This window comes from Pithys albifrons, chromosome 4 (assembly GCF_047495875.1).
Source record: "Pithys albifrons albifrons isolate INPA30051 chromosome 4, PitAlb_v1, whole genome shotgun sequence".
Taxonomy (NCBI): Eukaryota; Metazoa; Chordata; class Aves; order Passeriformes; family Thamnophilidae; genus Pithys; species Pithys albifrons.
This window is the reverse complement of record NC_092461.1, coordinates 36730166-36753659: the sequence shown is the minus strand read 5'-3', so window position 1 is coordinate 36753659 and position 23494 is coordinate 36730166. Positions and strand designations below refer to the sequence as shown.

The window sequence follows — 23494 nt, the reverse complement described above, 5'->3', positions numbered from 1 at the left end:
GTCATAGCTATTCAGATGACCTATTCACTTCAGCAGGTTTAACAATGCATCTATAACAATTTATTTTATAAACATGTAAGTATATAATGCAAGATTTGTTAGCACATCCCTCACTATGCTAAATCAGATTGAAACTCAAGGAGACTTAACATGTTAAGAGAAAAGCTGTGTAATGAGAAGCCTTTTTCAGTTGCTCATAACTGTGAATTCGCAGACACAGTAGAGCAACCTGGGTGACATCAGTTACTGCCCTCAATTCTCTCCCCAGCCTCATCACCACATATCACCTAAAGAGCGTGAGTGTTCAGCTGAGATTTCCATTTCTTATGGGAGTCTCCTGAAGTGTTTGGTGTTGCCCCTCAACAAGGCATGGGATGGGAATGTGAGTAGGTTACCTTTCCAGACAGCCATCACAGTTGGAGACATAGCTGAGAGGAAGTGCTGTGCTACGATAACATTCAGGGAGCAGCACAGAGAAATTATTCCTAGTCCTGAAGTACTCCACCAACCTTTTCCTCATCTCCAGCACCCTATCTTGTCACTGCCTTAATGTCACCCAGTTACAGTTTAGTTAATGATATCACAGTAATCTATCCTCAGAATCAAAGAAAGGACCTTTTCAAGCTATGCTGATCAGAATCATTATTTATTGAGCATTTCAAACATACAGAATTATGGGAAAATACTCTTACAGATGGACAGGCAGTCACACAAATCTATTTCTAATGAATGCTATAGGAGAATAAAAGCAACCTCATACAAAAAAACCACAAACCCCAACCATTTCCATCTGCTTTGAACAGTCATTTTAAAACTGCTAAACACAAGCCCAAGAGGCTGAAGGTGAGAGGCTGCTGGAGTCCTTAGGTTTCTCAGTCTTCTTTGGGAAGTAAGATTAAGGTTGAAGTCAAGGATAAGTCAAACAGTTAGGGGTTTTTCTTCAATGTAGACCACTTCTCTCTGGAATGGGACTGATAGGGAAGTCTCTTGTTCAGGCACAGCACCATAGCTGGGAGGGAAGAGAGGTTTATGCAAGCCTGTTCCTCTAGAAAGGTCAAATAAGGAGACAAAATCTTGCCTTCAAGAAGGTTTTATTATGCGACAGCAATGCTTTCTACCTGTCTTTTGAAAGAGTTTACAAGAGTACAGGGAATATTAAAGTATCTTTTGAACCAATAATAAGTAGAGGCAACATGAAAGTGAGTAATTGCATCAGAAGTTTGCAATCAATGACAAACCTCTGTCTTAAGGCAGGAGGAAAAGATGTAGGACAGGTTAATATTTTGCATTGTAGACAATACCAAAAATCAAAGAATGTCCTTAGTTTGCCTTTAATCTTGTCATTAAACATTTTTTTGTTAATATCATAAAAATGTGTTTCACTTGGTCCCCTTTCACTTAAGAATCAAGTGCACAAGCACTAGTTGTAAACTAAGGCCTATTCTCTGCACCTTTTGTAAATACAAGGAAAGCAACACTGGGTCTGTAGAAAGATGATGTCTGAGACCACAGCCCACTTGTGTGGGATCAGAACATGCTTAGATTGCCTGACAGAAGTCAGATCAAATATTCAAAGCAATGAATTCTTTGGATACTATCCAAAATGAGCTCCTGCATTTGGTGATAAAAGAATTGCCAGTGTAAATCACACTAAAGATGGGATAAACTGCAAATGCTATGTTAATAAATCTGGTAGGTGACACACATCAACAATGAGCAGTGACAAGCAAACACTTTATCCTGTGCTTGTAGAGGCTAAAGCTGGACTGATTTATGTGCAAGTGTATCAGTAATTACAAGACATCTGAAGATGTACAGAAAATGACTAAAACAGGTATGAACTACACAATGGGGCAGTATTTTTTGTTGTAGCCATGGGTTTCTCTTCAGTACACATTTTGATAGTTGTGGTTTGTTTTAAGTAACTGATTTCGTAAAATTATTTGCATATAAGAAGAAAGTAAATGTTTGATTAGGCCTAATTGATTTTCTATTAGGAACATTCTTCTTTTACTCTAGAACATAGATAACGAGATTCATTAACTATGACATGAAAGGCCAGATGAGTGCAACTTCCATTCTGTCAAGCCCTATTCCTTGTGAAACTGGCTTTTCTGTTTTCAAAAACCATAAGGATATAGTACTGTGACCCAAAATTACTCATACTGATGCAACACATGATGGAATTATTTTTCAATTGCAGAATGAATGTCATCACAGCTTCCGGAAAGCTATCCTGGTGCACAGAAAAGGGGAGGAGGGAAGGAATGAGGAAGGGAAATTGGCAAACCTGACAGATATGTTTGCAGAACTGATTTAAGCTCCAAAGATTTGAATAATGTCTGTAAAAGGCAAACAAATGAAAAAATCAATTGCATCACACTTAGGCTTTATTATGCACAATCACCAAGGGAGTGCTCATGTGATAAATTAAAATACCATTCTTGTTGTCTTGGCCACAAAATCACTATTAACAAGTCTTTCTGGAACACGAAAAATTTTAATAAGGTCCTGAAGAAGAACCTTTAGCTTCAGATGACCTATATTTGTCTTCACAGGCTTTTGCACGTCATATGTTTGCTATTGAAGTCCATTTTGTCTTGGAACCACAAGTTCTAGTGATGCATAGTGAACACTGCACATTTGCAGTAAAAGTATAGCACACAGTAAAAGATTTCCCACTTACACACTGTTTTCATCAGCTCATTCTATGCACTAATCTGAACAGCAAAACTGTGTTAGTGGGAGGAAAGAAATGACTGCTATTAGAGTGTAACACTCCAATCCTGGAGATGTGGGGGGATGTGGACTTGTGACTGAGTATTACTTTAAAATATATCTATGAGGTTCTTTAATACCCTGAGATAGTGCCAAGACAATAAGCCAGGGACTTGTTCCCCAGAAATAACTTTATTAACTTTGGGGAGAAAATAAAGCTCAAAAAGGGCACTACAGAAGCTAGACAAAGTGTTCCACCACAATACCAATCCAGCACAACACAAATCAAAATCCAATCAGTTCACAACACTTAAGTCAAAATCCAACCCCTCCAGCTCCATGCCACCCAAAGCATCAAGAAGAGAGCAAAGAAAGAGAAGCAGAGGGAACAAGGAGAGAGAGAAAGAGGGAGATGTAGATCCTATAGCTAGCACTGGATACCTTGTGGCAGACCAGCTCTCACAGGTCTGGGTGGCAGGGCTGTGACACGTGGCACTCCTATGCCTTTGGTTGTATCTGCTCTGGTCCCCATGGCCAACCCAGTGGCCACTCTGGGGTTCCAGGCCATGGTGAGGGGCACTGTTGTCACTGTCCCTGCCAATCTGAGCTGGGGCAGAGGCTCTAGGAGGTGTGGGGAGTCACAGTTTTCCTAGGCTGTTTGTGACTGACAGCCACTCAAGACCTTCCCGCTGTGGGGTCCAGGGCCCTGCCATGACCGATACAACACCACCCCACCTCAGTGAGGTTCAACCCATCCCTGCCCCCTCCACACATACACATACCCACCACAAGGTGGTTCTGACCCAATAATTACTGATTGTGTGTCTAATACAGAGCAATTCAGTTATGCTTCCATATATTAAAAGTAAGAAAACTACATGATATTGCAATAGTTACAACAGGATAACTACTTCTAGGAGTCTTTTGAGATAAAGGTGAGTATTTGCATTTACTTAGTTTCATACTTCTGAAGAATTAAAACATTGTAAATAAAAGTTAAAAGTCTGTCCATACAAAAGAAATTCATGTGACAGGCAAGGAATGGTGCTTCCAAGAGCCACACTTATTTGCTTTCCTTTCCATACCAACAGGTTGTAAACAATACTCTGTAAAGAAAGCAAAGAGTTATTCACCTTTTTCTGGTCTCCATGCAAAAACATCATGAGGAATTCTAACCAAAAAACTCAGATACTTTAAGAATGGGATGCAGCTGGCAGCTGCCTTTTACTCTCTGACCCATTTACAGTTTAAATGTCTATATAACCATGTGCAAGGCTCCCTATGAATGATTGGAAGGCAAGTAGCTGGGAAGAGATACTTGCAGAGTCTGTATTTGTATCCAGTTTCTTTGGATAAAAGGCATTATTGTAGAATCATAGCATGGTTTAGGTTGTAAAGGGACCTTCAAGATTGACCAGTTCCAACCCCCCTGCCACAGGCAAGGACACCATCCACTAGACCAGGTTGCTCAAAGTCCTGTCCAGACTGGTCTTGAAGGGATGGGGCATCCACAGCTTCCCTGGGCAACCCATTCCAGTGCCTCACCACTCACAGTAAAGAATTTTTTCCTAATATCTAATCTAAGACTATGGTCTTTCAATTTGAACCCATTCCTCCTTATCCTGTCACATGCTCTTGTAAATGATCTTGCCCCTGCAAGTTCCTGTAAGTTCCCTGCAGGTACAGGTATAACTCATTTATATATTCAGATATATTAAACACATCACTCACAATTAAGACATGAGTGCTACCAATACTGCATCATATTTTTCATGTTTTTTGGGGGTTCATGAGTGAAAGATCATATAGAAAATAAAAAATTTCCTCCTTGAAAACTCAGAAATTATAATTCAGTAAAATTCAGAAACAAAAATTAGCAAACCTAAGGTTTGTGTTTAGTTCTGTTCGCATTTGCACTGCAGTAACTTGTTGTTCTGCTAAAGTCATGGAATATCTGTCAGCAGGAACATGGTTTATTTATATTTAGTCTTAGACTATGGACAAAGCATCTCCAACATTATGCTATAAAGGATGAAAAAAATTAACTGCTGTTATTGCTGCAGGAGTTGGGAACTAAGTTTGAGGATCAGACCCAGCAATTCCCTTCATCAATGACACTTTACTGGGAGAAAGGAGTCACATTAGTATCTTAACTCAATTAGAGCTTTTGTTTGCTTCTTTTATGTTCTCCTATACTGTGAGGATTTGAATTTGGAAAACTAAAAATACCTACAGGCTCTCTTGTTTCAGAAACTTTGAAGTAGAAACCAGCTCAAGATTGCAAAATAAAGTTTTTGTTCCTCAGAAATGATGACTTGTTGTTATTTCTGAAACAAGTCGTATCTTCTACAGGCTATTTCAAAAGTAAAGCAAATATCTCTTTCATGCTTTCTTTAGAAGGCCAATTATGAAACCAGCAGAAAATAGAACCAATTGGAATACATAAGCAATTTAGACACACTTGTTTAATCTCAGTAATTATCTATTCACAGAGGCAGGATTGGCTAGAAAGGGCTATAGATATTTTTCTATTTAAAACTTTAGAGTTTTCTGAGATGTGTTAAACACAGGATAAATGTCATATCTCTCCATCTGTCAAAATCACACAAAAACAAAGGACAGAATATGGTCAAGCAACACATAATACTTCTATGCAGCAGTCACAGCAGATGAAGAACTCTGAGCTAAATTTTGTGAATTCACATATATACAAATCTTGTTTATTTCAGTGAACTTCCTTCTGTAAGGCAAAGTGATGTCAGAAATCAACCCAGTCAGTGATTTTCTGAACAGCATTTGTTGAAGCACTTTTACAAGTCAGCAGTGTTGAGAATCTGCATCTTAACACTGTGTCCTCTTCACATTTTTTGTGTGTTTTGGGTTTTTTTACTCTGATTCCATATTGTTTAAATACATATTCAGTTCTTCACTCTTTCATTGGGCATCCCAATTAGCTGGGAAAAGTCAGATGCATTTGAGAATCTCACCTGTTCCCAGGGAGCAGTGATAACCTTCAGGGGATTAAGAAATGCTTGGCAGGACATGGCACTTGGCTGTGCAAGTTCTAGATCACTTTGGGCAAAATTAATAAATTCCAGTGCCTAAAGAAAAAGCATATGAATGACAGACCACATCAGGCGGCTTTACCAACAGCAGTAACCTCGTTGTGGAAATGCTACCCTTCCTGTCTGCCAACTTTGTAATCAGTTTTGGCCCTAACGAATTTTGTCTTGAGGGTGATACCTGATGTGAACCCTTAATGAAGGACATATGCCTTAGGGAGTCAGGTTGGAAGTACAAGGACCAGCTGGCACACCTGAGAGCAAAGCTGAAACTGGTTTCAGATTTTGATAGTCACAAATGTCATGTCAGGGCACGACCTCCTCCCAAGCTGCTGAATCCAACACAAACTAGATAAAGCAACACCTTTACCACAGTTTTCTATTTATGAACTTGGCATATTGATATAATTAAATACATGAAAAAGGAGAGAGGAGAGGGAGATGGAGCTAAGAGGAAGAGAGGGGAGGAGAGGGGAAGAGAGAGCAGGGAAGGCGAGGGGAGGAGAGGAGAGAGGAAGGAAGACAAGAGGAGAGCAGAGAAAAGGAGGGGAGGAGAGGAGAGGCAAAATTCAGCTTGGTGGCAGTGGCAATGTGGGCAGCAAGTGGGAAAAAGGAAAGCTGGCAGGAGGTGACTGAAGAAAAACATGAGAAATTCATGCAAGGGCTGGTAAGACCAAGAGGCTGTGAGGTAAGCAGGGCAGTCTGGGAGGGAGCTTTAGGAAGGAATACTGAGTGGTGCCAGCATGACTCTGGGAGACTGAGGTACAGTAGGGCACAGGGGCTTCACCTCCACCTACTCTTCTCCTCTACCACCATCTCCTATACTTAGTCTCCCTCCTCTTGCTCTAATTCCCCTGAACTATGGGTCTCCTCACCTCTCCCATACCCGCAAACCCTATCTTGCCCTTAGCAATTTTTTCCCAATTTTTCAAGGAAAGAAGCAACAACATCAACCTCTTTCCACATATGGTAATACAGAAGGATTAGCAAAGGAGATGAACTTTATACCTAGGAGGCAGGACTGGAGGGAAACAAATTGAGATACTGGAAATTAGTGAATAGGCCTTGACAGTGATTGCTTCTGAAAGGGGCCATTTGGTACAGCAGTAGCAATTGTTCTTCTAGACAAATACCCCAGAAAAAAAACTCCAACAAGTTCTCTGCATTGCAAACTCTGTATCCCAGACCTTAATCTTTCTGTGCCTCCGTTCAAATGAGGTAAAGGTGTCTTATGTACTCATCTCAAAAAGGTTCTGTATAATGCAAATTTACATGTACATTTTGTGAGGAACTCAGATAAGTATTGACAAACACTAAGGCAAAAGTTCACAAGGAAATTAAGTGATAAAAGCAAAATCTGAAGAGGTAACAAATGTTCCACTGGGGCACACACTGAGCAGCGATGAGCAAACAAATTAGAGAATAGCTTCTCATTTCGTAAACAGTAATTGCTATGTACCTAAAACATGGCAGAAGTCCAAGTGGAAGCAAGTGCATATATATGATCAGGTACTCGCAGTGCAAAACTCTGTGCTCGAGTCTGAGGGAGGAAATTAAGTAGTCACACGCCACCTCCTGGCGTTTCTTAAACAGAGCTCAGTGACTTCTTTATGTATTACCCACATTGTAACTTGGCACGAACATGCAAATCTAACGTATGTGCCAAACTATGACTGGACAAAATAGAAAAAAAACACGTTACATCTATATTGTCGTTTTCAAAATGAAATCTCCTGGGAGTTTTACTCCATGTAGAATGATTTAAAAATTTATCTAAATGACAGAAGAGGTTAAAACATTACAAACCATTATAAACCAGCTAAACAAAAACTTATGGAGTCACCTGCAGTTGGGGCATATCTAGAATGATGTGAACTGATCCAAGACATTCATTATCTACCCCTAACCTCAGTATTTCCAGTTAACTGGTACTTTTTACAAAGATCAGGTACCAGCAGAGGGGCAGTAGGATTACTGTGCCTTGGAGTCTGTTCCTAGCTTAGGTGAGAGGATGTTGTAGTGAACATAGATGACCCCATGCATTTCATCCAAGAGGGATTACCAGGCTGTGCTCTCCTAATGCCACTCTGTATTTCCCAGTGTCAGTGACTCCTCTTCACAGTTCTGGTCACTTCGGTGTTTCAGGCTTTTGTCCCAGACTGGGTCTTCTTGCCAAACAGACACTACTTCCTGTAACAGGGTAAAGAAAACTGAAAAATGTTTTTGAATAGGAAGGGATGAGTATTCTACTTAACTTCAATATTCTTTAAATACTTTGTATTTTACCTTTCTACCACAATTTTATGTCCATTTTTCCAAAACACATTTCTGCCAAATTGTTTTGTATATTTTCATCACGATCTCATCCACCCGCTGGTACTTTTAGTATCCCCCCCACAGTCCCTCACTGCCATCTGGGGAAAAAGAAGCACATGTAGGGCCTGGCTTGGTGTTGTATCTGCTGCTGGTTGTGCCCGCAGCTCATATGCATACCATGGCCATGCCAGCAAAAATTGCTGCGCCATGTGAGGCTATTTTCTCTGAGGTCACTAATTCAGTTCACTTTTGACAAGCATTGTACAGATTTGAACAAAACCTCCAGGTCAGTTTTACTTTTGAGAAATCAGTTTTCTCTGTGTTTATTGTGGCTAAAATTGGCCAAATTATTAATTCTCAAATTATTAGAGACTGGCCAGTGTGATTGCAAAAGCCTTAGAAACCAAGGGAAAAATTAACAAAAAAATAAATGTTATGGGACATAATGAGCATTATTTGTTATCAGTATTTTAAATGACACAGAATAAATAGTATGTGCAGCAAAAGCAAAGATTCTTGGAGCACAGTCGTTCTTTTCTAGAGGGTTGTAATTGATTCTCAAAAAAAAAATAATTAGCCAAGACTGAAAATGGAAGAGAATAATTAGATTCTAATTTTGGATTTTATGGTAATAAAAAAAATGTAAGAGAATGCTTCAAGTGAAGATATACAGAATATGCCAAGGTACATCAGCAGCTCAGTGGAATGGAGTAGGAACTTGACTAATACATAAAGTCACTGATTTGGATCATGAAAAACTGCAGTGGGATCAACTGGGACCCATGCACATGTCTTTACAGACAACATTTCAGGAAATCTGAGTTTCACATTCTGTGTGTGAGGCATCCCATTGCCACCCACGATGGTCTGGTGAAAGCCCTGTACTTCATTCCCCTTCTGTCTCCAGTTGGACAAGTAGGCTACCTTTTAATAACAGACATCATTTTAATATGAAATTTTAATTCCTTTTACTTTATAGAAACGCTGCCTGTCCTAAAAATAAAATCTATCAGAATTGCTCTGATCTGCCAGAAAAATCATCATTATAGACGCTTCTGACACCAGATGAAAGAATGGAATGTAATCCAACAGAATAAGAATGTCTCTTCTGTTTGAATAATTTTGTTGTAAAGCATCTTTAAGACAATAATAAAACATCTGTGAATCATAAACTATTGTTTGATATCACACACATACAAGTGTGTAGATTTGAGAACTCCTCTTACACATTTGAGGATTCTGTAATACTGATCACTCTAATTTTGATATGGAATTTACTCTCCAGGTATATATGGCCACACTTCTGAAAAGTATTTTGGGGATTTTGGCTACAATTTCAAAATTCTTGCTCTGAGACATCTGCAAGACACTAACTTTCCTGACAGTGGCTGCTCAGCACTTCCTGGGAATTTCTAAAAAAATGTAGTCATTCCAATCTATTTTTGCTGCCCCTCTGACAGCTGTCTTCGTAGTGAGCAGAGATGTCACTGAGAGCTATTGCTTGAGATGAGACTGGGAAAAAAAGATGTTAACCAGGAACTGCTGGATGGTTTGGGGGGCAGAATTGGCATGAACTCTTTGATCTGCTTTTCACGGCTGGTTAATATCGTCAGTTTACATCCACCATGGCTCCTGACAAAATGAACAATGACAGAGCAAAAGTGCTAACACAGACCCTGAGGATTTGATCTCTGCAGTCTAACAATGCTTGGTAGAAACATCTTCTATCGTCAACTGCATTTGGATTGTATAAAATGTAATTATCACCCATTTACAGAATCAACCATAAAAATATAAGGTTGGAAAATACACCAACATATATGAATTTAAAAAATTATTATTTATTTGATGACTGCTTATATAGGTAAAATATATTGCACTGTGAGTGCCCTTTTTTTAACTGGTGACTGACCAAGCTCTGGACTCATTGCTATGAAAACTCCTGTTTTCTCACTATTGAAAGCCAAAATTAATGGCATAATAGATTGTAATTGCTCATCAATTGAAATATTAATGCTGACCAATCCAGCCTCTACTCATTACTCTTAATGAGTACTGTACATTTCCTTATCTCTTTTTCTCTACCTCTGTTTGAAACTTAACTGTATAAAGGTAATATTAACTTTCTGCCATTCCGGCATTATTTTGTTGATAAGGTACATTAAAACCTTCAGGTTTTTTAAATTTTTATTTTTGTTTAAAACTCCTTGAAGAGCTCATTCTCTTAGACCAGGTAAGGCTAACTAATAATTTTTTATACCCTTTTGAACTGAACCTCCATAAGCATTTAAAATTAAGGTACTTCTTGCTGCTTGCTGCAGACGCTGAACATCTGATTGTACTTTCAGGTGAATTAGCAATACAATTAGAAAACAGAGAACTGCTGCTGCCAAATTACTCATGCAATTCACATTTTATTATTGGCCTCAGAACAGGATATTTCTATCTCACACTTTAGATACTATTAGAGTGAAAGCTCTAAAAGCTCTGCTAATGTAATGATCACAGAATCAGAGAATGGGTCAGGTTGGGACCACAGTGGGTCATCTGGTCCAACCTTCCTGCTCAAGCACATGGCATAGGGTTGTGGTCAGACAGTTCTTCAATATCTCCAGTGAGGGAGAGACTCCACAGCCTCTCTGGGCAACCTGTTCCAGCGCACAGTCACTCATAATTCATATGGAACTTCCTGTGCATCAGTTTCTGTCCATTGCTTCTTGTCCTATTGCTTGGCACAACCGAGGGGAGCCTGATTCCATCATCTTGACACCCTCCTCTCAGATACTGACAGACACTGATGTCCTCTCTGAGTTTTCTCTTCCGAGGCTGAACAGGCCCAGCTCCCTCAGCCTTCCCTCGAAAGAGAGAAGTTCCAGTCCCTTAATTCTCTCTGCTGCCCTCTGTTGGACCCGCTCCAAAATGATGACCATCACTTTTTTAAAGAAAGGTAAAGGCAGATCACTCGGGCCATGGCATTTTATGTATATGGGGATCAACAGGTGTATGAACTGTTGCTCCAGAAGATTTAGGAGATGTTCAAGCAAAACTGGCCAGTTCACTTAGACGGGCTTGGGATAAGGGGGAGTAAAATGAGAGAGTTCGGATGCAAATTAGCCATGCAGCAATATTCTTGTACACAATTCAACATTTTCTTAATCTTACTAGGTAGTCTGATTGTAATTTTTCATGTGGTCAAAGGATCAGGTCCATCTTTCATTGACAGTAAATGAAAAATTGGTGTTGGACAGAAAGGTGGCTGGATACTTTTCTGATGTCTTCAGTAAACAAAAAATTCTTGTATTTCACAACTACATTTCCTACCCATTATATAACACATAAGGAAGCTCAAAGAGATCAACACAAACATATTCTTAAACTACAGCTGTTTCCTCTGTGTTGAAATTGAATTAGGAAAAGAGTTGTTTTAAATAACAGCACTACAATTATGCTAAGGGCTTTACTGACTTTTACTGAATATTAGATACCACATAGTTTATGTAATAATGTCATAAAAGAGGTCTGCTTTAAAACATACTAGCAAACCTCTATCCCAACACTGTATTTATTTTGTGATTTGAGATTTATAAGGCTACTCCATATTCACAGATGCTTGTAACACAATAAAAATAGAGGAAAATATTTTTAAAAGCCCCAGAGAATAAAAGGTATTTGTCACATAAACAGAAACTAATGTTATGCAACTGAAATTTTGGTTTTAAACCATTTTAGAGAACTCAGTATGTTACTCACAGTGTTACATTTGTATCTGTGACTGATGGCCGAATGAACACCATCCTGGCTCGCTACGTGTCATATTCAGACAACTAGTTGGATTTAGTAGCTGCACTATTTACCAGCATTTTGCCAAAACCCTATGGCTTGACAAGTACATTGGAGCCTGCACGCCCTTATGCACAGCAAATGGAAACATGAGACAAATAGTTGGAATGAAACACTTCAATAATGAGAGCAGACTGCCTAAAGCTGAGGGATGGAAGAATGACCTTTGAACTAAAGCTGTATCTGATGCGAGTTAAGACCATGATAATTCATTTGTATTTTTGGCTGATGATAAAAAAAATTAAAACTTTTCTCTGGGTTTCCAAAAATAATGAGGAGGATTATTATCACCAGCTGTACTTAAAGGACAAAGGACAAATGTAGCTCCACAGAATATCTCAGTGCTGACTGTTGTTGGCAGAAACATTAATAAATTGTGTGCTAATTCCAACATGTTCTGCTTTGCAGGCAGTGAGTTAATAGGCATAATGAGTGTGACTGTTCACTGTATGATACCACTTTCGTCATGTTTGGCCCCAAGAGTTCAAAACCATAATCTGTACTTCAGAAATCGTAATACATGAATAAGAAGGAACTTTAGTTTCTTTCTTTCACACCCTCAGTTGCACCCACATGTGATAGTCTGGCCAATTTTCACGAATTAACATGTTTTGGATACTGCTGAAAACTGTGAGACATGTAGACATCTCACCTCCTCATTTTCACCTTGTTAGGGATTATTTTCAAGGAACACAAGTGAGAAATACTGGTCCTGCTTCTACTATTGTTGAAAGAAAATAAATTGAAAAAAGGCAAGAAAATAAAAAACTAGTCTTTAACAAATGCAGCATAAGCAGACCTGAAGTCAGTAAAATATATAAACTCAAATGGACTGGTCCCCCTAACCTGGCAGTTGGATTGACATGCCTTCCTTCAGAAGGAACTGCTACAACAGAAAAGGGGCTGTTGGGAGCTATAGGCTGGATTGATGGGCTGAGGTGAAGTGCTGGGTCCTGCTCTTGGGTCACAACAACCCTGCAGTGCTATAGGCTGGGGAAACCCAGGAGGAAAGGACCTGGGTATGCTGATCAACAGTGGCAGAACATTTGTCTGTGTGTGCCCAGGTGACCAAGAAGGCCAATGGCATCCTGGCCTCTGTCAGGAAAAGTGTGACCAGCAGAACCAGGGCAGTGATTGTCCCCCTGTGCTCAGCACTAGTGAGGCCACACCTTGAATACTGTGTCCAGTTTTGGGCTCCTCATGACAAGAAAGACATTGAGGTGCTGGAGTATATCCAGAGAAGGGCAGTGGAGCCAGGGAAGACTCTGGAGCACAAGTCTGATAAGAAGCAACTGAGAGAGCTGAGGGTGTTTATCCTGGACAAAAGGAGGCTCAGTTGTGACCTTATCATTACCTACAACTCCCTGAAAGGAGGTTGTAGCCAGGTGAGGGGGCAGACTCTTCTCCCTGGTAACAAAAGACAGGACAAGAGGAAATGGCCTCAAGCTGTGCCAGGGGAGGTTCAGGTTGGTCACCAGGGAGAATATCTTCACTGAAATTGTGGCCAACCTTTGGAATGGACTGCCCAGAGCAGTGGTGGAATCACCATCACTGGAAGTGTGCAAGAAATGCCTGGACGTGGCACTCAGATCCATTGTTTAGTTGCCAAGGTAGAGATGGCTCAGAGGTTGGACTTGATGATTTTGGAGGTCTCCTCCAACCGCAAATTCCTATTCTGTGAAACAAACTTTTCAGATCTCCTCTCGCCTGTCCAGAAAACCAGGCATCAAAGGCATCAGATTTGGAAGCCAGCAGGATTATTTCCAGGGGAACAGACCAAGAGATTGTGCTTTGGGTTTCACACGATCCTCACTGGGGTTTGGCATCACGGCCCGGAGCTGAGTTTGAGCTCTGGTTCTGCGGAGCCCTCAAGGACGGCTCGTCCTCTCCTTCCCCTTCCTTCAGTACATGGCTGACGGGGGCCAGCGCAGACGCGGCCCGGTCCTGCGGCCCAGATCCGATGGATAACATCAGACATTCCTGCCCGGACGCGGATCCCGCCACAGCCACCGAGTCCCGGCGCGGGGGTCGGACACGTGACTCGGGAGCGCTGCCTCCAGGGCCAGTGCCGCAAGGGCTGCTGGGAGTTCTGGTCCGCCGCGGTGGCCTCTGCCCGCACGCCCCGCTCATGGCGCTGCTCAGCCGGCCCCTTGCCTGGGGCTGTTCCCTCAGGCCATGCCGGGACACGCCCTCCGTCCGCAGAGAGCCTTCGGCGTTCCCTCCGTGCGGAAGCGATGGACGGAGAAGGGCACGGCATGGCTTTCGACCGAACTACAACTCCCGGCGTGCCCTGCGCACCAACAAACTCAAGAAGGGGTGGGGGAAGATGGCGGCTGCGGAGCGGGGTTGGAGTGGCGGCTGAGGTGAGTCTGGGCTGTTTCGGGAGCGCTCGCGGTACCCGCGTTCCCTCTCACAGCCGCCTCCTCTTCCCGATCTTCCGTTTCCTTTCCCTATCTCACGCTCCGGACCGAGGAGGACGTGCCAGAGGGGCGGGCGCTGAGGGGGCGGCGGGAGGCTCGGGCCGCCCGGCTGCGGCGGGAGGAGAATCCTCAGGCCATCGCGTCATCCCGGACCGGCAGCTCGGGGTGTCCCTCTGGTCCCGGTGGGAATGCTGACTGTCTGCCCCCAGAACGGGCTGCTCCTCCTCACAGAAGCTGTCCCGGCGGGATCCCCCACCTTTCCCGGGGCGGGCCGTGGCTTTGGGATTTCTCTCAACAGGTTTTCCTCAAATGGACGTTAACACAGCGAGGCATTGACCGAACGCAGTGAATTTACAGACAGGCGACACTGAGCTTTCGTAGCTTCGTCGTCTGCTTTAAAGTCAATTGTGAGCCACGGAGCCCTTTAGCTAACTGGGGTGAAGGTTTACAGATCCTGGTATTGAGAACTAATTGTAGTACAACGCCTCTCTCTGAAGGTACTTTGAGCTGATCCATAAGGAAGAAAGGATACCGGCATGGAGAGATCTCTGCTCTGTTGTAGAACTTGTGGGAAAGCCTCTAACTTAGAACCAGAGTTTTAGTGCCTATATCAACACCAAGTTTGCTAGCCCAGATGTTATACTTTTCAAAGCTACACCAAATGTTTGCTGTGCAAATCGAGTAGGTAAGCTAAACGCAGAGTTAACAGCAAAGGCTTTGAGATTTTATAGGTAGTTGCTTCCTGAAGCATTTGTCATTTACTCTTAATAATTTGAAATGTTTTCTCAAGTAACTTCAGGGCATCTTGCTGGAAGACTCTGTGTGGATGCTCTTAAACATATGGTAAAATTTCTCTGAGAAATCTGTGCTTTGGAGTTAAAACCTTGATTGTAGTGCCCTGATATGCCTAGAGGCTTATCCATAGGTTTTATTTAAGCCTTTTAATAAGCTTTTAGTATTTGTCTAAAAGAATTGTGCTAGAATGCGATTAATTTCAGCTTCAGGAAAAAACTCATGAAAATGGGAATTAGACTACAGTTTGTAATTAAGCAACTGTTCTAAAGCTAAATATTTAAGTTTGGCATCCTATTATGGAAATATTTGTGGCTAATGATGAACAGTAACTACTCCTGATGCAGAATAAGCGAATGAAAAAATTTCATATTACATGCAAGTTGAAGGAGGCATCAATCAGGCTTGGCAATCAAACTTCAAGTATACTGAAAGGGGATTGCACTTCTAATTATGAAATCTAAATTAAAAAGAGGACAGGTTAGAAACTGCTTTGGTTGGTATCAGTGACTTTTGATTGCCCAGTCAAACTCTGCAAGGAGTAATTCTTGTAAAGGCATTGTGCAATTTTTAAACAACTTTGGAGATACTTATTTAAGTAGAGGCAGATCTTGTTTTCTGTAGTTGCATTTTCTCTCAGGGAGGTACAGGGTAGTCTCATTAATTGGACTTGTGCATGACTTTGCTTCTCCACCTGAGAAAGTTAATTGAAATAAAGTCAGATACTTTTACAGCATTGCACTGTGTGGTGTAAATCCATCTTATATTGCATTTTTTTGGTTCTGTTAGTTGGAGTTGGAGCCTGATTTGTCTATATTTAGAAATGAGTATGTGATTTATTACTCTTGCATTGCATTGGCCATTTGCCTACCTTCAAACCTAAAAGCATTAATTAATTTTTCAAATAGGAAATATGAGTGGGGAACCAAGTGATGTAAAGTCTTAACGTGCAGTTGATTTTTAATTTTCCAGTTCATGCCTGCCTAGCTTGGATTGCATGACTGTAAGAGGTGCTTAAACCTCCACTCTTCTTTGGTTTAAGTTGAAAAAATTAATAGGTGCCCAGATGACAACTTCATTTTGAAGACTTAAAATCAAATTAAACATTTATAATGTTACATAATAGAATAACATAGTAGAGGACTTAGTAGAAGATAGTACAAAAACTTAGGTATGCTGATTTCTCTTTATTTGCCTGTAGCAAAAAGTTATATATAATTTTTCCATTTTAGGTTTTTAAAGAGTTCCATTGTTTCAGGGCAGACAGGAGAAAGATTTCACTCTTCTGTTTGGCTGTCAGTACCATTTGTGCAATCTTGTAATAATAATAAGTAGTTCATGCTAACTAACCCAGGTTAGTTAATGAAAATAAAGTCAGTAACTTGAACAAAGTGTATTTTCATTCTTATTCTGAATTGACATTGTGTTTCTTTACACTAGCCTAATTGTGTAGAATCTTCTCTAAATTGAAAGTTTTTGTTCACAAAAATGAGTCTTGTGTGTCATGCAAGTGTTGATTGGCCTTTTAAGGTAGATTCACTATCGTTGCATTTTGATTATAATTTTATTTAGAATTATTGTTATATTTTTAGGAAAATAAAAAAAAGTTTAGTCCTCCACAGAAAAGTAGACGTCATTCTATTTACCTTTTTGATATCCAGGAGCAAGTTCCTTTGGTGCTGGAAACACTGTATAGATATATAACATCCTTAAGTTGCTTCTTGGTGGTCTGTCAAATGTCACAAAATGATGTGGGATGTGTTAAAACAGTGTTAGACTATTTAGTAAACTAAATGATCTCTTTTAATTGGAACCCTCTCGCAATGTAAAATTTTAATTCAGTGACAAACAACTGAGCAGACTCATGGGGGAAGCTTCTTGGTTTCATAGAATCATAGAATGGATTGGGTTGGAAAAGACCTCCGAGATCATCAAGTCCAACTCTTGGTCCAACTCCAGTCCCTCTGTCTCAGTTTAAAAACCTCCAGGGAAGGTGAATCCACCCCCTCTCTGGGCAGCCCATTCCAATGCCTGATTACTCTGTAAAGAACATTTTTCTGATATCCAACTTAAATCTCCCTTGGCAGAGCTTAAGCCCGTGGCCCCTTGTCCTATTGCTGAGTGCCTGGGAGAAGTTTAGTTTAGATTTGTTCTGCTGTAACAGATAACACGTTTAATGCATCCGTGCATTAAACTTTGCCCAGATGACACAGTGACTGAAGGCTTTATGTGGAGGAAATCAGGTAGTCCATTCTGCATGTAGAAGCCAGCTACCTCCATTTTAGTTCTGTTTACAGAACTAAATTTTTAGTTCTGTTACAGATCCTAAAATGATTAAAAATTGAGTGAATTATTTAAAAAAATAATCAAGTATCTTTTGTATGTACACTTGTCTTAGTTGCTTATACAACTTTTCTAGTAATTTCTGTGTCAATATCTTCTAAAGTGAGTTTACTGCTGGCAACTGCAGTCATTTCCTGATGGTTGGTGATGTCAGTAAAATGTTCTGAGTCTCTGGCACCTGACTCAAACTCTCACCAGGTCCTTTGCATTTTTATGTTCTAATGTGTCAGCAAACCTGTCTTCTGTAATCTCTCTGCTAAGTTCTACACTCTGAATGAGAGGTCTTGCTTTTCCATGTGTCTGTTGAACATCACAGTCCACAGCATGTTTCCTTTTGTAAAATTACGGTGCTTCTCACTGTCCTTGGAGAGGGAATATACGGCTTTCTAATAGGATGGGATGTTTTAAATAAGTTCCTTTGAAGTATTATTTTTAATGACAGTTGCTGTCAGCAAATTGCAACCTTTGATTAAAATACATGTGCAATGAGAATAAAGTTTATTTTTAGCAACAATAAGCATTGCTTTAATGTGTGGTTGACCATAAAATGTTTATTTCACATTAGCATGTTAGCAATCTCTGCAATTAAAATTTTTTGGTATGCATGTACATACAATTATTAGTTTAATATAATTTATGGATTTTTTATTTTATTATTGAAGCAGCAATGCACAATGTCTTTAACTGAGATTTTGTTTTTATTTGTGGAAAGGCACATTTGCAAGGAGGTTGCATTTGGCAGTCAGTAAAACGCAAATGCACGGCTTTAATGCAGAAAAATCTTCAAGTTATTTTCATTTCAATGGTAATTAATTAAACGGTAAATTAGGCTACTTTTATCCCTATAATAGATTGCTGTAACTTCAGTTAATTGTATAAATATATTTACTTGCATTAAAAATCCTTTGGTCAGCTGTTCTTTATGGTAGTTTGCACTCTGATATACAAAAATCTGCCTTTTTTTGATACTAGGAGAGGAATGCCCTGGAAAGCGCCACAGGTTTTTCAGCATCAAAAGAATCCTCTCACAGGCATTTTAGCAGGAAGTGATGTGATTTACCTCTGAAGAGGAAGTGTCCTGTGAGGCTGTACAGGATTTAGCATCCTAAACAGGGGCAGTTGGAAAGGTCATCCCAATGCACACAGAGAAATGTTTACTCCGGCATCAAAGGCAAGAACAGAACGGCTGCATTTCGAGCACTGGAAAAACCTACATGTAGTCTGGTCAGATAAAATGATGTCTGGGTTTCTGTGATAACAGCCTCTTTAGTGCTGGAGCTGAAGAATGGCTCGTTCTGCATAAGTTACTCTGCATATTTGGATGTAAATTGTCTAAAGCTGTTGTCTTGACTTTGTTTGTTTGTTTTCTTTATAGTTTATTATATTTTTGCAAAATTGAAGACAGATCCCTGATTAACAATGCCTGGCAGTAAGTATTCTTACCTTAAGTACATTAAGATATTATTTAGAGATGTTTATTTTTAAGATATTTTCTTTGGGGTTTAAAAATTCTTGCAAAATTAAAATGGAAAAGGAAACATTTTACTTGCTGTCCTTTTTTGAAAGTTTAAGATCTCAGTATTATCTGCTCTCTGTAAAACTCCGTATATTTTTCAAAGAATGCAATATGGGCTCTGCATTTTCCTTTTCAGTCAGAAGTCCATGGTTAAGATTGATGAATTTTGTGATTTAAAGTATGTTCTGTAACAGTTGTATTCAAACAATAAAAAATATTCAGATATAGCTATAATCCTATCTTTGGAAAATGGGAACTTGTGTTTATAGAAGATAGAATCACTATTTAGGATAAAAAGTGATAAGGCTTAAAATTTCTAACATTCAAAGTTTAAGTGAGATTTTTGAGGCAGATGTTTCTAAGAATCAAATTATTACTTGTAAGAGTAGCAAATTTGCTAAGACAAATGCTCAAGTTATGAAATGTGTTATAATACTGTTAATTTAAATGTGGTTTTTTAGGGTTTTTTTTTTCTGTTTTCTTCATGATCTCTAGTAAGATAACTAACATCAGTCTTTGGATGAAACAGTCTGCTTTATGCAGAGGATAAAGAAGTATTCCTAAAGTTACAGTGCCAGTCATATTGTGTGCACTTTGATTATGTAGATTCTTAATGAATTTCATAGATGTTTAATTTCATGAGGAAATACTTGAGCGCTTTTTTTTTGCAGTGATTTTTAATAAGCTGAGTACTAGAACTGTCTAGAGCAATTCCGTGTTGTGTTGTTTGAATACTTGTCATATAAAATATTTTACTGTAAGTATTTAGGTGTCTTCTGATTTTGGGTAAAAATTGAATTAATTGAAATAACTTATTCACATAGACAGGGGTTTTTGTAACAGACTAATGTGTGTGTTGTATCATGTGTGTACATGAGAAGCTGCTGGTGTCAGTTGTGCCGAGTGGGGTCCAGGTTTGTAGCACAGGGAGCTGCTGATGAGCTTCAGCCTCAGAGCTCGGGGCTGCTGAGGCCTCTGCCACGGTACCCACAGCTGCTGGGAAGGAGTGTGGGGGGAGTTTGAAGCAATAAAACTGTAAAAGTAATATTTTTCTTCTTCTAAACTGGGTATTCTATGTTGAGGGTCGTTAATACTAATGCATGTAGAGTGTCCATTTCTACAGCAGATGGAACTTAAAGGAGACCAAAACAACCGATTGCAAGTGTTTATCTGCAGCGAAACAACCAGAGCTTCACAGCCACATATTTATCTTTGTGTGTAATAATGAGTTGAAGTGCACAGGTGAAGGGAGGGGATCTTAATAAGAGGTGCATGTGTGTATTTCAGTTTTTATGAAATAACAGTACTTCCTTAATAGTTGACTTCCAAAAGTGATGGTGGTGAAAAAGTGTGATTAGATTCTAAAGCAAAGAAATCTTTTTGTGGCTGGTTGTACTTTTTATCACTAGAGATAGAGCCTTCAGGAATTCAGCTTTGTTACTTGTGGAAGAAAAGCTTTTGCCTGCTAATTTAGCTTCTCTAGAGGTTCCATAGCTTCGTTTTCAGAGCATTTTGATGGAATGGGCTGCTGCTATTTAGTGTTACTTTGAAATCTTAAAGTATTTGTCCTTGAAATGTGAAAAACTCAGTTGTTTCAAAAGGCTGGTTTTTAAATTTTTTTCTTTCACATATAGTTCTCTCATCCCACGCATGAAGCAGCGCATTGAATATATTTTGGAATAAAATGTGAAAAAAGCTGTTTTTTCATAAATGTTTTTCATAAATGTTTTCTGTCATGCTAGAATGAGTTCTTTATAGATGAAGTAGAAAAATAATATCTAGTTAACAAAAAAGTTTGATGAAATTCTTGGGTCATACTGAGCACCTCCCCCATCCACTGTTGTCCTGCTTGCTCTCCTGAGACTTTATATCAGTTCCTGCTGGTAATTTTACCCCTTTTTTTGCAGTACGTTAGTTAGGGAGTGTGTAGGTCTAAAGGCAATATCAGGAGAGGCTGAAATACTGGTATTACATAAAGACATAATAAGAGGACTTAATTAGTGTTTCTGGAGACTTTAACTATTCCTAGTGACATTTTAGAAGTCAGTCTTTAAGTTACTGTGCATGAAACATTCACAGGACAGTGTGCTTTTATCTCCTTTGATATTAACTGTGATAAAAATAGGCATGCAGCCAGAACTGGGATGTGAGTGGAGAGGGGGAGAGATCAATAGCTGTAGTTAGCCAGAGGTAATGCTCTTCTTTCTTAGCTCAGTCATGGGTGCTGCTCTCTGCACGAGTTGTTTGTTAGGTATTCAGATTATGAAATTTTCTATTGATGTTTCTGTTTAGTGATCCCATTTAGAAATGTGGGAATTTTGTGCTGCATTGAGTCCTTAATGAAATAATATTAAGGTCATAGTCTCAATGCAGTGATAGCACAAATAGAAAATGTTCAGTCTGCTCTCCTAATCCTTAGATGTAAAGTGCTTGGCTTGAGTAGCCATGGCATGGCATTTGTGTGGTCACCTCCTGTGCAGTGGAGGTGTGATGCTCTGTCCCTGCTGCAGCACTTGTATCAACCTTGCCAAGATGTGGTTTTTCCCTATATTCTTGATGTAGAACTTTATGTTATGAATTTCTATTGTGCAAGTAACATGGGCTTTGATGGGGAGATATCTTACAAACATGGTGGCTTCAGCTGAAATGCAGATTTTGAAATGTTGAGAAAGCAAGTGTGTTTTCTCATTGCTATTATAATACCGTGCAAGTAGAGCAATTTGAGCCACACCTATTTTATTAACTGTTTAAGCTGTGCCTTATCACAAAGCAGCTCTGGATTAAAAGATCAGTTAGTGCTTTTATTTCAAAACAAATCCAAAGAAATTATAACCAGGTAACCCTTACAGTACAGGCAGTATGTGGCTTTTCATTTGCTTCACAAGTGCTCTCAATTTTCCTGTTCAATACTTTGTGGAGATAATTTCATTTTACATACCTCTGTCATGGAACATGAGTGGTTTTGGTTAGGTTTTTTCTTGGCTGCATTTGGATTGAAATGTTACAAATGCTTCTGTTAAGGGAAAAAAAAGCAATAGCTAAGTCATATATCAAAACATTTGTTTAAGACTCTATTCGTTTTGAACATTATGTTCCGGATATTCACACTTAATCAGATGCTTGAAACTCAGCTTGGTAGATAATGAGGGTTTTTTTCAGAAATAGCTAACCTACTTATTGGCTGTGTTCCCTGACTTCAATTAAACGTTCAACTTAAAGGCAGATTTTATTCTAAAGTGAAATTGCTTGAACTAGAAGAGTTAGGTGTGATACAGGTGAGAGCACCTGACTATCAGAATGTATTTTACTTGAGGTATCTCTGCGTGTGATTTTTTTTCCTGATTCTTTTCTCTAATGGCTTGTGCCATTAATGTTACTTAATTCTATCTTTGCTTTTCAAGGTTTTGTTAATAATAATTGTTATGTTAAACTGTTTTTATGTACTTGCTATCAAGTCCTTATGACCGACTCAAACATGTAAATTAAGAGAGCAAATAAATAAAAATAAGGATTTTGTCAAATGTAATTTTCCCACATCCTTCCCTTGAATTGCTGATGTGAAATTTAGTAGTATGAACACCTCCTATGCTATTCTGTTGAATATTTTCCAGTTGGAAAGAGACCACTCTGATTTAAGAGGTGCATGTATCAGTTATGTGGAAAGTATTCCATGATTTGGGTTGTTGTTGGTTACAGTCAAGTGGCTGTTTCAGTAACTTCAGAGTGCGGCTCCAAGGAGGCTCAGTGCAGATTGGTTCTACTTAAACTGCACAGCCTTTTGTCTCCTTGGCCTTCCAGACACCATGTGGCTCTTGCCAATTTTCTGTGCAGAGGCAGCTGCTCTGACAGCAGGTGGAGTGTCCTGGTGGCTTTGCTGGTTTGTGCCAGGTGAAAGTAAATAGAACAACTGAACAGTGCTTATTATTTTCTGCATTCATGGATGTTCCTCCTTTCAGTTCTGTTACTTCATAGTCTTTAAACAAACGACCCACCCCTCTGCCCAAACCAAAAATACACATCAAACCTTTAAAATTACAATTTTCTATGTGAATAGAGCTTCTTTGCCAAGTGTAGCAGAGAAAACAGCACTTGAAATGGAATTTGAAATGAGTGAATTCTTAACTTGCATTTAACATTTCTAATGCATTTTACGAGGCAGATAATTTCCTTATTTTGGGTTTCTCCCCTCACAAAAATTTTGGGAAATCCATTTATTTGTGGTTTGCAATTCTAGTTTTTCCTGTATATATAGTAAGTATTAATACAATTGTCAATGGAAAGGGAAGATTTATCTCCCTGTGAAATACAGTTCTGAAATACCCATGGTGGCTGGAAATGTGTTCCTGTATGTGTTTCATGGGCTAGTCATTCTACTGTTTTTACTGACAATTAAACTATAGTTTCTTAATAATAACTGACTGTCTCCATTCTTTCCGTTCAATATACTTTTTCCTCATCTGGAGTATGTTTCTCTTACAGTTTTTACA

The 23494-nt window shown here is 39.5% G+C and overlaps 1 protein-coding gene across 4 annotated transcripts in view; it reads left to right on the top strand.

The window, feature by feature from the left end:
• The first annotated feature begins 14224 nt into the window (after positions 1-14224).
• EFR3A (EFR3 homolog A) overlaps positions 14225-23494 on the top strand; it is a 78554-nt gene continuing 69284 nt past the window's right edge. For 3 of the 4 annotated variants that reach the window (XM_071553827.1, XM_071553826.1, XM_071553825.1), the window contains exons 1-2: positions 14225-14299; positions 18867-18920. In XM_071553827.1, coding sequence (XP_071409928.1) covers positions 18911-18920 — 10 coding nt within the window. In that variant the 5' untranslated portion in view covers positions 14225-14299; positions 18867-18910. The remainder of the gene's footprint in view (positions 14300-18866; positions 18921-23494) is intronic. The other variant, XM_071553828.1, reaches the window with a different exon arrangement.